Source organism: Engraulis encrasicolus, chromosome 16, assembly GCF_034702125.1.
Source record: "Engraulis encrasicolus isolate BLACKSEA-1 chromosome 16, IST_EnEncr_1.0, whole genome shotgun sequence".
NCBI classification, from domain to species: domain Eukaryota; kingdom Metazoa; phylum Chordata; class Actinopteri; order Clupeiformes; family Engraulidae; genus Engraulis; species Engraulis encrasicolus.
The window spans coordinates 6,709,620-6,727,832 of record NC_085872.1 but is presented as its reverse complement, the minus strand read 5'-3'; the positions used below and the strand labels follow the sequence as shown (position 1 = coordinate 6,727,832).

Here is an 18,213-nt window from a genome sequence, read left to right as displayed (position 1 = left end):
CTATGACCATGCTGAGCGTACCGGTAACCTTGGGTATCGTCACATAATGTTCAACAATGTCGACCTGCCCTCTGTATTTCAGAGACGCACAAAGGTCTGGGTCTTCTTGGTGTGTAAGCAGTGTTGACAGATTGGGCAGTTACCCGCCCAATTGGGCTGCTTGGGATAGCCTGCGCCGGGTAAAATTGGTCAAAAACAACCATTGGGTGTGTTTTTTTCTGTAGTTTCATGGCCATAGAAATCAATATGTTTAATAAGTTGGTTGAAATGGGGTGGAATTGATCACCTCCAGGCGGTTTTTGAGGGCTGAATATGTTCAGACACATCTGGCAACACTGTTTGTAAGTTGTGTAGCTTTAATAGTAAACACGCCCCCCAGTGTCATGTGGTGAGGTGGCCATTGGGGAGCAGAGCGTTGGCAGATGGTGGACATTTCAAATCTGGGAAATCAATCCATTGGCATACACAACACAGGTATGGTTGCCTATCTGAAATGCAGGATTGGGACCGGTGTAAAGCAGCCTGTGCACTCCTGTGTCTGCATGGGCACAGTGGGATAATGATACAGACCACACCCTTATCCCTGAGGACTCAGCTTTGTCACACATTTAATTCTTTTACATTACATTACACTTAGCTGACGCTTTTATCCAAAGCGACTTCTTTATGTTACGTACATGGTATTGGTTACAGTACCTGGAGCAATGGGGGGGTTAGGTGCCTTGCTCAAGGGCACCTCAGCTATTGAGGGAGGAAGGGAGTGGTAAGGGTTGGGGTTGCACCTGCAAGCCTGTGATTTACAGTCCAACTCCTTCACCATTACACCATGGATGGCCCGATTCTCTTCTACACCATGGATGGCCCGATTCTTACAGAAATCATCTTTTAACGTTGGGGACATACGTTCATTTTGCTTGCATGTGTCCCTGGCGTAAGAGTCTGAGGTGGTTGCAAAGTGCTTTTGGTACTTGCCGTGTGTTTAATACGAAATTGTACTCCCAACTCTAGGCATTTACAGGAACAGGCTTAATTTCACATGCTTGCACTCATCGCTAAATCAAGTCAAATTGCTTTTATTTTCTAACTCCTTAGTGATATAAAGGTGTAGATTAGCACGGCCAAAGGGATTATTTGTGGGTAAAATTATTTTTCAAATAGTGGCATGAAGATGCAAATAGAATATAGACTTTAAATACAAAAGACTTAAAGTTAACATTTTTTAACCCAGTAATTAATATTGTGTTGTGTTGTATAGGTCGTAGGATTCGCATCAGCAACAGTTGCCGCCTTCATTGCAGTTGTGGGAATACTCTCCATCGTGGCTCAGGTGTGTATCTTACATGTTGGGGCTTCCTTCTCTCTGGGGTCAGAAGGAGTTCATATATAGTGTGTGCGTGTGCGTGTGCGCGAGAGACTGTGTGTCTGTGTGCATGTGCTTATTGACGTGAGAGGGTGTCTCTCCTGTTTGTCGTCTGCGTCTGTGTGTCTTTGCATTCATATAAACATGCATCCATGTGCATGTATATATGCCTGTACGTGTGTGCAATCTAAGATGTGCTGTACATCTTGTAATCATGGAAGTGTTGCCAATTGGTAATACACTAACAGTAACCTGAGTATTAAAGAACCATGCTGCCTCTATCAGGAAATATTTGGAATTGTTTTTTTTAAACATGATACTGTTGGGGCAGTTCTAATATGGACAAGAACTACTACTATTACTACTATTCTGTACATACCATGCACTTTGAATATTCCATTGCACTCTTCAATGTCTCTAATATATATTTATGTACCCCCTGTTTCCTTTCATAACCCCCCCCCCCTAGTTTTGTGTCTTTAGTTGTATTGTTGTGTGAGCACACCAAATAACATTCCTAACAACTGTATTTTATACTGTTGATATGGCTAAATAAACTTGAAACTTGAAACTTGAAGAAGCTGGAGCCAGCATTTGACAGCATAATGACTAAATGCCGGTTCACCCTGTCTAAATTTGACAATGCTGTGTCTGTGATGCCTTGCAGACGGTCGTGTTGGGGATCCTGATGAGGTCCATTGGGAATAAGAACACTATTCTCCTGGGTCTGGGCTTCCAGATCCTGCAGCTAGCCTGGTATGGCTTTGGCTCCCAGCCCTGGTGAGTATCCATGTTGAATGAGTGGATGTAGAAGATGTGCTTAAATGTGGGACATTTGGTGTTTTTTGGGGGGGGGGGGGGTGGGGGGGGGGGTTGTGTTGGTTTTTTATTTCATTTGTTTATCGCCAAAGCACAAGTGCATTAGATCAGTCTACATTTACAGGTGGTGCTTTTCTATACGTCTTCTACCAACCACCCCCGTGTCTCCCCTCCCTGTCCCCAAACCCCACCACCACCACCACCACCAAGGGGGATGTATAGAATATCTCTACTCACTGTATTCTGTTGTCTGTAGTCTGTAGTAGTACTTCTCACATTTGGCCACTAGAGGTCATACGTTGTCTAGAAGTTTGCTATATTCACACATACAGCAAAATGAGACCACCGAAATTAACTACTTATAGGCATGTGTTTCAGTAAAATGAACATTGCTGTTTCATTCTATGAACAACTGACACAATTGCTCTGACTTTCGAATGTAAATATTGTCATTTAGACCATATATTAGCAGAAAGTTACAAATAAAGATGCAATGTTTTCAGACCTTAAGAACTGCAAAGAATATAAGATGATATTCACTTTAAAGAACTAGAAGTAACATTAGAAAGCAATTATGAGAACAGCTGAAAGAACAGTAGTTAAAACTCAATCTTTAAACTGAAGCAGAGGTGTTCAATGAGCTTATTTATTTCCGGTGCAGTATTGCTTTAAGGATTTCTCTTGCAGGTTGACGGACTTTTCATCCTAACTCAAGAAACTTCCCCCGTTCATGGTTGTTGTAAGAGGGAACACTCTGTGAAATTGAGATTGAAGGGAGTGGTATAACTACTAGTGCTCCCTCTTACATCAACCAGAAATGATTTAAGTTTTTTGAATAAGGATCATAATGTCCTTTAACCCGTTCAGACAGTGTGTTATACATTTGCTGTTACCAGAAGGGCAATGACCAAGTCGTAGTGCATTACTAAAGGCCCTGTGTTATGTCATAGTATTGTAGTACTATAGTACTTAACTTTTCAATGACTATTACAGCGTGCCACTGGAGGTGCGGCTTGCATTAAGGGGCTGCACTCCAAGAAGTGTAGTTCCTTATAACTAATCTCTTTGGGATTCAGTCTGATCATTTTTATCCTATACTGCTGTGTACTATTGAGAGCCAAAGCAACAATGCAGTATATCATTCAATGTGTTGTACCACTTGGTATGTTCGTGAATGACCAATAATGAAGTTCATGTCTAACTTTGGACATTGTTTGGACATTGTTTTGTCTAACACTGGTTTGAGACTTGCCCTAATAAACAATAATATATCACAAACAGACAAAACTGATATGCAAGTCACACCTGCTTGCATGTAGACTGCACTCTATTCCGATGTTATGTTTTACACAAGGGAAGTTCAGAATGGTTGTGTGACCCAAAACAAAGACCTTAACATTTCCTGGATGATTATTGCATGATTTGGGCTTAGTTTAATACAATGGAAATGTTTTAAATAGTGTTCTCTCACTCCTCTCTCTCTCTCTCTCTCTCTCTCTCTCTCACTCCTCTCTCTCTCTCTCTCTCTCTCTCTCTACTCTTTTTGTCTCTTTATCTTTCTTTTCTTCCTGTTTCTGTTCCCGGCACCCTCTCTCTCTCTCGGTCTTCCCCTCTCTCTCTCGCACGCGCACACTTTCTCTCTCTCACTCACTCATCTCTGTCTTTTCTTCTTCTTCCTCTGTTTCTCTCTGCCCCTCTTCTCCCTGTCCCTCTCTCCTTCTGTCTTCTTCGTTCCTCTCCTCTCTCAGGATGATGTGGGCAGCGGGAGCCGTGGCAGCCATGTCCAGCATCACATTCCCTGCCATCAGTGCTATCGTGTCCCGCAATGCCGACCCCGACCAGCAGGGTGAGACACGGCTGCCGTCCCTCACTCACACCACTGACCATTATGAAGCCATAGAGTACAGGGCCGCAGACTCCCTTGGGCGGGCCCAGGACAAAGTCATCTGAAATGAAAGGGACTGCATTCTACAGTCAGCATCCCATTATGGACATAGACACACAGGGGGGATGACTATCCAGTCAAGACAGAGAGAGGAAGGCAGACTGACAGGCAGGCAGACAGACAGACAGACAGACAGACTCTCACAGACAGACAGACTCTTGTTTGCTCTGCTTGAAAAGTGAACTAGCAAATGTAGTGATGCGGTATTGATGTCTCGGCAGGTGTTGTCAAGGGTAGGCAGACAGACAGACTGTCCGTTGTTTGCGCTGCCTCAAAAAGTCAACCAGCTGTGCTGATGTTGGTGTTTCTGTGTGGGCAGGTGTGGTCCAGGGCATGATCACCGGCATCAGGGGCCTGTGCAACGGCCTGGGCCCAGCGCTCTACGGCTTCGTCTTCTACCTGTTCCATGTGGAGCTGAACGAGATGGATCCAGCCGAGAGCCCGGAGAGGGGGGCCAAGCCCAACATGGCCAACCCCACAGACGAGGTGAGGACATGGGGGAGAAAACGGTGGTGTGGTGTGGTGTGGTGTGATGGGTAGTGGTGGGAGGTTGATGTCACTTGGTCTTTGTATTGGAAGGTTTCAGGTTTGGATCGGCTTTGATGTCGTTTGGTCAGTCAAAAGCGTTATTTAGATTATTATATCATATGATATAGATACATTTTGACATTTTGGTACAATAGTCCAACATTTTCCATCGTACAACGCTACTCCAGTGTGTCTTAACACTTGGTAACTTGGTTCCTTTTTCTTTATTCTCTTACCTGCACTGATGTTGTCAGCTTCCCTATGAATGAATACCATTAGATTAGACTAAAGAAGAGTCGACTGAAGAGTGCTCCTTTTTCTTCATTCTCTCTCCTCCTCTGACTTCTTACTTGTCAGTGCCCCTATGAATGAATATCATTAGAGTCAAAGCGTATTCCGTTTACTTTGTTCTCTCCCCTCCCTCCGCCAGAGTGCCATCATCCCTGGGCCGCCCTTCCTGTTCGGCGCCTGCTCCGTGCTGCTCTCCCTGCTGGTGGCGCTCTTCATCCCCGAGCACAATGGGGGCATGGGCATGCGGCCTGGCGGCTACAAGAAGCACAACAACGGCGGCCAGAGCCACGGCCACAGCCCTCAGGGCGGCATCTGCGAGGGCAAGGAACCCCTGCTGGAGGACAGCTGCGTATAACCATGGCAACCACCACCCCCCACACTCCCCAAAACGCCTCTCCTACCCCTACCTACCCCTACCTTCGCAGCCCTGCAGTTTTGGGGTTTAGTTAGTGTGGTCATCTTCAGGGGGGATTGTGATGGGGTGGTTGGGGTTGGGAGGTTTTTTTTTTGGTGTTGTGATTGTTTTCAGGGTTTTACAGGGGTCAATGGGGGTGGTTCAGACGTGTGTGCGCGTGTGTGTCTGTGTGTCTGTGTGCGTGTGTGCGTGTGTGCGTGTGTGTGTGCGTGTGTGCGTGTGTGCGTGTGTGCGTGTGTGCGTGTGTGTGTGTGTGTGTGTGTGTGAAGAACAGAAGGCGATGCCAACCCCACCCCTTTTCCCCCAGCCAGCACCCCGCATCCAAATTCTACCCAGCAGCACCTGCTGACGCAACACGCCCTCCCCTAAAATTCGGGATGACCACACCACTCTAGTCATTCACTCTTACCCCACCCAACCCTTCCCCTACTCCCATGCCACCTGAGTGCCCTGTCAGGAATGGCCAGGGAGGGGCAAACTCTGAATAACGATGGGAAACTTAAACATCAGCCATGGGGGGTGGGGATGGAGGGGTTGAGGCGGGAATGAGGAAGGGCACTAATGCCGCAGCAGCAGCAGCAGCAGCAGCAGCAGCAGCACTAACAGGGGACAGTGCTGGGAATCTTGCCTCGTTCTGTTCCCTCTTCTGAATGAAGTTGGAAATCTTGCCTTGTTCTGTTGCCTCCTCTGGAACTGTATGTGTCCTCGGCCTTGGAGCAACAGGAGGTGGCTCGTCACACGTCACGGCCTCAAGACCAATGGGGATTGCCAGCGAAGGCTTCAAACAATGTCCTTGAGCTAAAGGTCGTCTGCAGACAAAAGTTAAGTATAGACTCATGGACACGTCTCTCGTTTTATCCCTTCTGGGTGTTTTTTTTTTTTTTGTCCTTTTGGAGAAGCAGAATCGGAGACCATTCAGTGACGTGGTTGCCAGTCTTTTTGTGTGGACGCTGGACAGATTAAACCGCTACGTATTGATGAAGCTCCCGACTAGACTAGTAACTGGCCAAGCTGTCACACCTTCCAGCTTCATGTTGTGGGTTTGGTGATTTATTCTACATTTCACCAGAGCAGTGGTGCTGATGTTTCGAGGGAAACAACTGATTCATACCTTGCAGATTTCCCTTTTTTTGCGGCCATTCAGAGGCAGCAAAGCAGAGCACACAACTAGGTAGGATTTTATACTGTGAGAATTTAGTCTATTTGATACAGACTCTGTTTGTTTTGGAAATCTGGGTACCACTGTATTCCCCGTACCGCTGACCCTGTCTGGATGGGCATGGCTGTTGGTCCAAGCCAAACTTCTACCACTCTGTTTCTCATCCTTATTCCCTCTTTCTTTCTTTCTCTCTCTCTCTGACTGAAATGGTCAGATTTGTCTGCTCCTCCTCTAAAGAAGTTTGTGTCAAATTTTCTTTTGTTTCTTTTTTTTCTTTTTTTAAAGGAAAAGTTGCCTTTTTATTTGACTTCATGTTGATATTACCTAGCCCAAATGAAGGCGTATGCTCTGAGAAGGGTGAGTAATTGTGAGATATATATATATTTAGATATATATATGTATCGCTCCCATCGGAGCTTGCATACACTTAAGTCTTGTTTGTGTCCACCTCAATGACCTCCACTCCCTGACCTCTGGGGCCAACGTGTGAATTAGCGCGTGTGCGTGCGTGCGCAGGTGTGCATGTGCACATGTGGCCATACATTCAGTTTTAGACTAGGGTGAGATCACTCTTCCTCTCGTAGGTCATTTTTTTCCATCATAACTTCGGTTATCAATGTGAGCACTGATGTTGTCAGTATCTCTATGGATGAATATCATTAGATTCGACTAAAGAGTATGTCACCCATGTGCTGCTGCCATAGAGAGTAAAAGGTTACATGTTCTGTGATATGAAAACTACAAATTTGCTATTTTGACTTGACCGTTAACCATTTCAAATGATACTTTAAGTAATCAGCTTTCAAGATATCAGACTACTCTGCATCTCCTGTGCACTCTAAATAGAAGTGACATTTCAATTACTGTATTTAAACTAAAATGTTGGTATATGTTGGAACAATTAACTGTCCTACATTGAACCTCAAGTGCATTGAAATAGCCAACATTACTATATCACAAATACACAGTTGGTAACACACCTGGCACCAAGACATGTCGGTCTTGTTTTGGTTTTCTATGGGTTTGTACCATGTTTGTTTTCTTTTGTTGGTTTTGTATATTGTGTGCAATTTTGTTTTTGTTTTTTTTAGGTTTTTTTACTGTCATTTTACATTTTTATGCATTGTTGGTGCCACGGACAGGATCACTGACAACATTCATCAAAAAAAGAAAAAGCATAAAAAACAAATGCTGTTTGGGGTACACAGTGTGTTGCTCATTTATTTCTAACACGTTGGAAATAACATTTTGTGGCCTGGTTTGATTAATTTACTCAGAAATCCTTGTTGAATGTTACAGAGTAATCATTTTAAAGCTTAACCACATATGTCAGCTCATGTAATTATGTTAAACTCACAGACGCCAGATGACTGTGTTCAATAGAATCAATGGACATTTTTTGTAGTGATTTAACAGGACGTTTGGGCATTCTTGCCTGCTCTTTCAGCTCTGTGGAGCGCTGCGGTTTGTGGCCCAAAATGAGACAAATGAGACAAGAAAAAAAACCCGAGACCTTTCTTTGTGCCTACGTTTAGCTAAACTCTGAAAAAAGCAAGAACACGTTGAAAGTTGTGAACATGTTGTAAATATTGGGAATCTAATGACAAACTATTTATTAAAATTTAATGACATTGACTTTTTTTGTCTTTTTTTATTAGCATGTGTATCATATTTTATACATCTCCCATACAAACCTCTGCATTCTCCCTCAAGCACAATCAATCAGCCAAGCACCCTTTAGGAAATGACAGTCCTGTTATGATCTGGAAGTGAGTATTGCATCTGTATTTCTACAACAGCCCATGCTTGTTTCAGATCCACCCAAAGTGTAGTAACAGAATGGAAGGTATCATACTGTAGCACCAAAGTGGATGTGTACTTTTGGATACACATAGCTTAGCCCTGCCAAGGAGATCCAGTTGAGCTATTAGATCTATGCAATAGTCTTCTGAACAATCTCGTTTTGAACAATCTCCTCACAGACGCTCCTTGGGTTAAATTAAATGCAGGGAAGCTTCTGAACCTGTAACCCTCTTATGGCTGCCTGCAAATGTGTGGCTGGCTGCAATGACACTGGGACAGTACTAATCTATCAAAACTGCATATTTTGTTATTTTATTTATGTAATTTAGATAGTTACATGTATTATCAAGTACATGAATTTAAACCAAACCAACAATAGGGTTCCCTAAATATGCAGAAGTGCAGGTCTTCAGAAATGGAGTTAGGGTGTTTTGCATCTGAACTCTTCATTTGCAAAGCACATTATCATACATACCTGTAGTTGCCATTCAATGTGCTTGAGAAAGAGAAGAAACACAAAATATTAGGAACTTTTATCTAAAGAGGCCGTAAATAACCCTACAAATGTATGTATTAATTTCTTTTTAAAGCATGTCACTGTGGGGGCAGTTCTCATTTCAGTAGAAAGCTGATTCCAGTATTTACCGTTTGTGAACAATCCCTGGCTGCGCGACTCTGGCTGCACACTGTTCAACCTCTGATTGTTGGAAACTGCTGTCAGTCAAAAAATGAGCTCACATGGTTGCCTGCTTAGCATCCTCCTCACAACATGAATGTTTGTAAACGGAGCAGAGGAGACTCTAGAGACCTAAGGCATCTTTTAGGATCATTGGTCTAGAACAGGGCTTCCCCAACTTACTCATGACAATGGCCCCCATATAGCCTACAGGTGACATGGGCCGTGCCACACTAATTTTTTTTCTGTGCACTCCCTTTCAGTAATGCATGCCTAAATTTGCAACAATGACAGGAAATGTAATGGATATAGCAGTGTTGACTAGTGCATAAATGAGTCCATTTTGTTGTGCAAGACTTTTCCTTCCAATCTGCTACAGCCCCTAGCACCCCAAAATTCCAACTTTTTTATTATTATTATTTTATATATATATATATATAAAAATATATAAAAATATTTTTAAAAAAAAGTTGGAATTTTGGGGTGCTAGGAGGGATGCATATATATATATATATATATATATGTATATATTGGGGCTTTTTATGCCTTTATTGACAGGATAGTATGAGATATTGACAGGAAATGAGTTGGAGAGAGAGAGATGGGGGAGGATCGGGAAATGACCCCGTCCGGATTCAAACCGGGGTCCCCATGGGGCGGGCATGAAAGCCCAAATGTGGGGGGCTTAGCGCGCTGCGCCACAGCGCCCCCCATTCCAACTTTTTTAGGGAACTGCCCAAAACAGCTCAGTTTTTTTTAAAAAATCTACAGTAAGGAGAGACCTCAGAAAATGTGCTTGGCACATAGAGGTAGAATGTTCTACCTCTATGGCTTGGCAATACGATTTCTTTGTCTGAAGACCTGCTGACGTCAACTGTGCTTATGGCAGGTAGGGGGCGCCCTTTGTCAATATTTGGTGCATTTCAACTTAGATTTCATATGGCCTCGAGGGCGAAAAATTACAACAGGTCAGGTCAGCTCAGTAGTCCTTTTAAACAGCTTTTGTGGGTTTTTTTGTATGAAGAATCTGCAACAACATGAGTTATTGTTGTATCGCCTGAAGACACAATTGGGTCCAACTTGACCTCTGAATTTAAAGACTTAGGTGTACTGAATCCACCGGTGATAATGACAGAAAAGGAAGGGGATCCAAAACTCATAGGCCTACAGGTGCTATATTGTTAAACTCATGTCACATTGGCCCACCACATTAAGTAAGGTGGCATCATAACTGAATGACTAAATAGTACTTTAGTTTTTAGTTTTCTATTGACCGAGCCAATAGAATTGTTTAGGGCAACAATTTAATTAATTTAAAATGCTTGGTGTGAAGCATTGATAACATAATGGTTGCTACTGTAATCCACACTTCAAAAACAGCATCTGTTTTCTTCTCAATGAAGATGTGCTGCTCCTGTGCCGCAATCATAGTAAGTTGTATCATGCCTGCTCAACTTCCATGTGTCTCTTTGTTAAGGTGACCAGGTGAGAACAGGCCTCTATAATTTGTCCACTGTGGGTATAGTGGCCTTCATCATGTTTGGTGACTGTGTTTCATTCCAGATCATGTGCTGGAAAAAAGAAGAGGCTGCAGAATATTGAAGATAATGAGGAGGAGATGGAGAGGTTGAGGGTGAAGATTGTGTACATCCCAGGAAAAAGTGCAGGACAAAGGCTGATGGCTTTTGGAGTGAGGAGTCAGCACACTTAAAATACTTTTATAGTTCTTTTCTTAGTTTTCCATTTCTTCATTGATGACAGGCCAGTATGAGAGGTGATCAGGAAGCGAATTGGGAGAGAGATGGGTCGGGGTTGGCAAATCGCATCTGGGTCACTGGCGTAGCAGCCCAGTGCCTTACTGTTAGAGCCACGGTAGGGCCCCGGCTGTGATACTGTATCTAAGACCCCATGTGGAGGAAGCTGTAACTTCTGCATCTTCTGTCTTAACTCAAAACTTGTTATAAACACCAACCTGACAGTACGGAAATGATAATTGAGCGGAAACGTATGGATGTCTCAGTTAAAAAAACGGTCTTAAACTGAAACATTGAAAATGTAGGTGTATCTTCTGATAAAAGTTCTGAACAGTGGTGTCAACAACTTTACAAACAGCAGTCAAACCAACCAAATTGGATGAGAACTGTTTTTGTTCCTGAACCGGTTTCAACAATATGGCAAAAACATTACTGAATCTTTCCCATTGGGATATACGTATTTCGGAGGTCAAAATAAAGGCATAATCAAGCAGACTTTCTATTGACACGTGCACTGCACACACAGGCACACATGCATGCACACATACAGTCACAGGCATGCACACACACAAAGACACGCACACACTCACACTCAAATGCACAAACACACAGTGAAAACTAATGTCAAAGGTATTTAGATACTTTTATTAAACATGACCAAGTTGAACAACGCCAATCTGCTTTGTATGTATGCTTTCATCTTAAATGGAAAAGAATTCTTGAGCGAGTAAAAGGGATCGAAGTAATCTCCGAGTTTGTATGACAGATGCTAATCTCTATTACTCAATCTGCCTCTTACCCAATGCTAAAATTAGCAATGGATAATCTAAGATGCGGATCATCGCGTTATGCCGAGTGGGTTTATGTTCAGCATGCATATGCCATAGTAATTGACAAACATATGCCTGAGTAGGCACAGATTGGCTTGGCAGTGTCAGTGTGGGGGTGGGGGGATGCATTGAGTGGCCACCTGCTATCAACTCCATAATCCTCATAACTGCCAATCGAATGCAGTCAGCATGAGGCTGTGAGCATTTGATTAATTCCCCTATATCATTATTATTTTCTTTAGTCCATTTTTTTTATTATCATTTTGTTTGCTTCGTAAGTGTTTTGAGACCATTATTATTAGTAGTAGTAGTAGTAGCAGTAGTAGTAGTAGTACTAGTAGTTCAGTTCAACAGATGTTCTCATAAATGTAAACTGCAAATTAATTGCAAAATGAGGTGGGAAAAATTAACTAACCCAAAATGATCAACTTAAAATGATTTGATTACACCCCCAAAAAGTAGTGGCTTGTGATTTGAGGCACTCACTTCCACATCGTCATGAATGTTTTATTTCACTTGACGTTCTAATTTTGTGGGACCCCAAGCCATGTAGTGCCTTAGGCCACCGCCTTGTCTGCTTACAGTGCCTTCAAAAAGTCTACACACCCCTCCTCAAATGTCAGGTTTTTGTGATGTAAAAAAATGACAGAAAGACAAATAAATTCACAGCTTTTTCCACCTTCAATCTAAACTATTAACCTGTACAATGCAATTGAGAAACAAGCATGAAGCTTTAAAGGGAAACAATAGAAAATAAAAAACCTCAGTTAACATGGTTGCATAAATATACACACCCTTAAATCAATACTTAGTTGCAGTACCTTTGGGCTTGTCTGGGCTATTCCAAAACCTCAATCTTATTCTAGTGAAGCCATGCTTTTGTAGACTTAGGCGTGTGCTTGGAGAAATTGTTGTTCTGAAAGATTAGCTCCTCTGCATCTTCACCTTTCTACCAGGGGGGCGAAGGTTTTGTGCCACTACCACAGCCCCTGTGAAAAGTTACATAATTCCCTCCTCCCTAATGAAGGCCCCAGTTACAGCTGAAGAAAAACAGCACAAAAGAACAATGCTGCCACCACCATACTTCATGTTAGGTATGGTGTTATTGCGGTGATGTTTTGCGCCAAACATACCCTTTTGAATTATGACCAAAAAGTTCAATCTTGGTGAGGTAAATTTCTCAAAAAATACTTCTGTAATCTCCCAAATGCATGTGGGAAGATGTGTTATGGTCAGGTGAAACTGAGATTGAACATTTTGGACATAATTCCAAAAGGTATTTTTGGCACAAAACATCACCGCAATAGCACCATACCTAACATGAAGTATGGTGGTGGCAGCATTGTTCTTTTGTGCTGTTTTTCTTCAGCTGTAACTGGGGCCTTCATTAGGGAGGAGGGAATTATGAACATTTCCACAGGGGCCGTGGTAGTGGCACAAAATCTTCGGCCCCCTGTTATAAAGGTGAAGATGCAGAGGAACAAATCTTTCAGAACGACAATTTCTCTAAGCACACGGCTAAATCTACTAAATAATGGCTTCACTAGAATAATATTGAGGTTTTGGAATGGCCCAGACAAGCCAAAGGTGCTGCAACTAAGTATTAATTTAAGGGTGTGTATATTTATGCAACCATGTTAATTGATGTTTTGTATTTTCTATTGTTTCCATTTAAAGCTTTATGCTTGTTTCGCAATTGCATAGCACAGGTTAATAGTTTAGATTGAAGGTGGAAAAAGCTGTGAATTTATTCGTCTTTCTGTCATTTTTTTACATCACAAAAACCTGGCATTTGAAGAGGGGTGTGTAGACTTTTTGAAGGCACTGTATGTCTAGCACTGGCCCTGTGTTCATAGTTATAAAACAGCTTCAGGGACACATTACATAATATTAATGTTTACTACTAATAATAATAATACTAATGACAATATTCTTGTTATTATTACAATAATAATAGCAGTTATTAAGAGAAACAGCTGCATTTGTCCAGTCTCCTTGCATGCCACATGATGTCGCTTCTCCATTTCATTGTCATTTCAATTCATTGCTTCCCCTTCCTGAAGTTTCAATGTATGGGACAAGTGAACATAACATGCCATGGTAACACTTTATAATGATGGGTGCATAAAAAGCATTATTAGGACTTAGTAAATATTTCACTTATGATGGACAAAACACTAACAAATGTTTGTAAATGAGTGGGAATTTTTTATTCATCAAACATTTACATTTATGTTGTAAATGAATAAAAAATACTCTGTAAAAGGTTTGTAAAATGTTATGTTGATGGACATATTATTTGTACATATTTTATAAAGCATTAATACAACTTAGTAGATCATTAAAACATTTGTCAATATTTTGTTTATAATAAGTTCATTATTTACTAAGTCTTTACAATGCTTTAATGCCTACATTATTATTAAGTGTCACCTATGGAATCAGTGATGAGCCAAGGCATGGGCCATGTGAGCAGGAGGGCCTCTTGTCTGTTGGTCATTTCATGGGAAGAACAACGGTACTATTTCCTTTCCGAGCGTATTTGTGTTTACGTAATTTGATGGATTCAGAACGGGAAATAATCTGTTTCAGGAAGATTACATCCTTGTGCCCCAGACTCTGTGAAAAGGGAAGCCAGTCAAGAGGAAGTCATGCCGATAAAATCGGTACATTCAGCACCATCCCCAACAAAAGGTATTTACAGTTGCGATAGTGACGCCTGGAGAAACCTCAGAGTGAATCCCTGATGAACCCCATTGTTTTTCTGTCAGTGGTCCCCTGTGAAAGGGTATCTTCCTGAACTTTAAGGTTTCTTTCCCATGATCTCTACATGTAGATGTGTGTCCCTGTCCTATCCCCACACAGCACCCCCTCCACCCAGGCGCCTGCAGGCACTCACAGCCTAGCCATTAACCCAACATGGGTGTGCAGGGAAGGTGACAGGGGGGACGAAGGGGACATTTGTCCCGGGCCCAGGGACAGAGGGGGTCCGAAATTGGGTCCTCATTACATTGTATGTATTGGGAGGGGGGCCCTTTCAGATGACTTTGTCCTGGGCCCAGCCAAAGCAGTCAGCGGCCCTGTGGGTGTGTAAACCCGGTGACGAAAAGGAAGCTTCACCTTTAGGGTTTTCTTTTTTTTTAAGGAAACAGTTTCCTCATCCCGTGAAATGAACAAAACAAAACAGAAGTGAGGCATGGAGATTGCTTCTCCTGTTGCTGTTACTCACTGTCAAAATGACATTTCCACGAGCAGGAAACTATTGTTTTGAAAGGAGATTACATGACAAACACGTGCAGAGTTCTACAGAAAACAGTGTTCCACCCTTGTTTGAACGACTCTCCCTATGGAATATGTCTCTGTAGATAAGCATGAATTCACACGTACATTGTGCCTAATGTCACACGAAACAGCAGATCCCTCATGTCTAAGAGGTTTTGTTTATTTTTTTCAGCTGTTTTGTTTTTCTGACAACTGACAATTTTTTGTGACTTTTTTAACACTTAATTTTGGTCCTAACAGTAGCCTACATTTTTTTTATAAGAACTTCGAACAATTAACAATTTTACAACTTCTCTTTCTCTTAAACACTCTTAATATTTTCTTCATCAACACGTGAGATACACCACAAAAGAAACTCAGTGAGTGCTTCATGTCCACCACTGTCTCCTCAATCACAATATTGATAATTATGGCCCTGAGAGCACGAGTCAAGCCATTTCAATTCACATCAACCTGTGTGTTGCCAAGATGGACCACGTCGTGCAGCATGCATACGCATACTGGGCCATAGCATGATGATTAGTGATCACGTGTCTCATCACAGGCATCCATACAACACTGATAGTCGTCTAGACAGACAGCTGAGCATTCAGAACAGTTTGCCGTGATGAGGGAGCAGAAAGGGGATCCACAAACAAATAGATACTCAGAAGTTTCCATCATACCTGACAATTACCACTAACAAGTGAAGTGGGTCGACCTTGTGAAGAAGGCCATAAGGGCCGAAACGCGTAGGCATTGTAGCCAAATAAAAAAGTAAAAAATTGCAACCTTGAGTGTCTCAGCATCTGTCTTCCTGGACCAAGTTTGAGAGCCCCTACACTGATGAGCACCAAGGAAAAAAGGTGAAGACAGAGAAGCACTCCAATTACCTGCTTGTGCTTGTGCTTTTTCTCAATGTAACAGCATGCAAAGCCGGACCTTGTTCTTTCAGCATCAAAATGACAAGAGTTGTCTTGCTACAGTTACAGCGGACTTGTGGGTAAATCACTCTTCGCCATACGACATGAGATGAAAAATTAAATGAAAGCCCAACTGGGAAACGGCAACTCCCATTGTCATTGTGACACAGCACTCCACAGCACACAAGTGTTCACTGCACGCGACGATATTGCATTCATGCCTCACCTGTGCAAGGGGGCAGACCCCAATGGGGCCCCAAGGGAGCAGTGCGGAGGGACGATACCATGCTCAGGGTACCTCAGTCATGGGGGAGGATGGGGGAGAGCACTGGTTAATTACTCCCCCCACCAACCTGGCGGGTAAGGAGTCGAACCGGCAACCTTTGGGATACAAGTCTGACGCCCTAACTGCTTACCCTACCCATGAGATGACCGATGTGAGAGATATCACATCGATCCAGAAAAGCAGTTATGTCTACAACATTGCTAAGAGATTGCGCAAACAGCAGATTGCATTCATCTCAAATATCCCTAGTATGAAATATTACTCAATTGTTCAATAAATGGCATGCCCTTGTACTTCTTTTGACCAGAAAAAACATCTGTTAAGATAAGCCTACTTAAGAAGAGAAGCACGCTCCTTTTTCTGGACACTGATGAAACAACAAATTGCAGACCTGGCTCTTTGGAAGCCCCTGTGTGCCATGAATGTTTTGCCCCTGAATAGGGATTAGCAACTAGTCCAGTAGGCTAGGCCTATGTTGTGCTCCTTTATGTTGTGTTCTCAACCCCCTGACCTACCTTAAATCACCTTCCATGACAGCTTTAACAGAGATTATTCTCCAATGTTAAACAGGCATGTGTGCCTATATAGGCAGATAAAGACAGATTAGGCTATAGCCTATAGCCTACAGTGTTCTAGGTTGAATGGATCGTCATGAGTATATCGACACCTTAATCAGCAACATCAGCACCCAGGTCAAAAAAATGTGTACTTAAGTGTACTTTAAATATATTTAATTTTCTGAAAGTATATTTTAAGTACACTCTATTTATCAAGTACAGTACTTAAGTATGGTATTTAAAAATATACTTATAGTTTAGTGTATTTTAAATATATTTTAAAATAATTTGTATTATTAAAGTTATGTACTTAAATATAGTTTTATAAAATATACTGTTAGTGTATTGTATTTTAAATGTATTTTAAGTATATTTGTATTTTAAAAGTAATGTGCTAAGTGTAGTATTGTCAAATATACTATTAGTGTATTATATTTTAAGTGTATTTCAAGTATATTTGTATTTTAAAAGTAATGTGCTAAAGTGTAGCATTATAAAGTATACTATTAGTGTATTACACTTTAAGTGTATTTTAAGTATCTTTGTATTTTAAAAGTTATATACTTAAGTGTAGTATTATAAAATACACTATTAGTGTATTGTATTTAAATGTATTGTAAGTACATTTGTATTTTAAAAGTAATGTGCTTAAGTGTAGTATTGTCAAATATACTATTAGTATATTCAATTTTAAGTCTATTTTAAGTACATTTGTATTTTAAAAGTAATGTGTTAAAGTATAGTATTATAAAATACACTATTAGTGTATTGTATTTAAGTGTATTTTAAGTGTATTTGTATTTTGAAAGTAATGTGCTAAAGTGTGGTATTAGAAAATATACTATTAGTGTATTGCATTTTAAGTGTATTTTAAGTTTATTTGTATTTCTAAAGTAATGTGCTAAAGTGTGGTATTAAAAAATATATTATTAGTGTATTGTAATTTAAGTGTAGTTTAAGTGTATTTGTATTTTTAAAGTAATGTGCTAAAGTTTGGTATTAGAAAGAATATTTGAAACGTACTTTAAGTTAAGTATGATTTTAGTATATTAAGTACACTTGTACAAAGTTTGATTTTAGTACCAAAAAGTCAACTTAAAATGTGTTAAAGCTCTACTTAATTATATTTCAAGTGTATTTAAGTATACTATAAGTTGTCCCAAAATAACACAACTTAAGTATGTACTTCTGCAGCATGCTATAAAGTGCTTTCTTATGACCTTGAATTAGATTTGTAGCATACTTCAAATAGTTACACTTAACCACATGTTAAAGTACACATTAAACATCTTTTAAAGTGAATTAGTAAGTATATTTAAAATGTACTTAAAATGTCAGCTTAAAATGTGTTAAAGCTATATTTAATCATACTTCAAGTGTATTTAAGTATACTATAAGTTGTCCCAAAATAACATTCTTTAAATACACACTTTTGAAGTATATTTTAAATACAAAAATACATACTTATTAAGTATATTAAGTACATTTTGTTTCACCTGGGTACTTTTTTTAAACCATCATTTTAGTGTATTTTAACCTAGGCTTATTTATTCATTATGCTTTGTAACATTAAATAACCTTCCACCTTCCATTTTGTTAATGTATT

The 18,213-nt window shown here is 40.9% G+C and overlaps 1 protein-coding gene across 1 annotated transcript in view; it reads left to right on the top strand.

Annotated features, from left to right (window-relative positions):
* The window catches only part of mfsd14a2 (major facilitator superfamily domain containing 14A2), a 27,770-nt gene extending 19,618 nt beyond the window's left edge, over positions 1-8,152 (top strand). Inside the window, exons 8-12 of the mRNA XM_063218456.1 lie at positions 1,256-1,327; positions 2,028-2,140; positions 3,928-4,025; positions 4,444-4,610; positions 5,083-8,152. Of these exons, the coding sequence (XP_063074526.1) occupies positions 1,256-1,327; positions 2,028-2,140; positions 3,928-4,025; positions 4,444-4,610; positions 5,083-5,298 (666 nt within the window). The 3' untranslated portion in view covers positions 5,299-8,152. The remainder of the gene's footprint in view (positions 1-1,255; positions 1,328-2,027; positions 2,141-3,927; positions 4,026-4,443; positions 4,611-5,082) is intronic.
* The last annotated feature ends 10,061 nt before the right edge of the window (positions 8,153-18,213 follow it).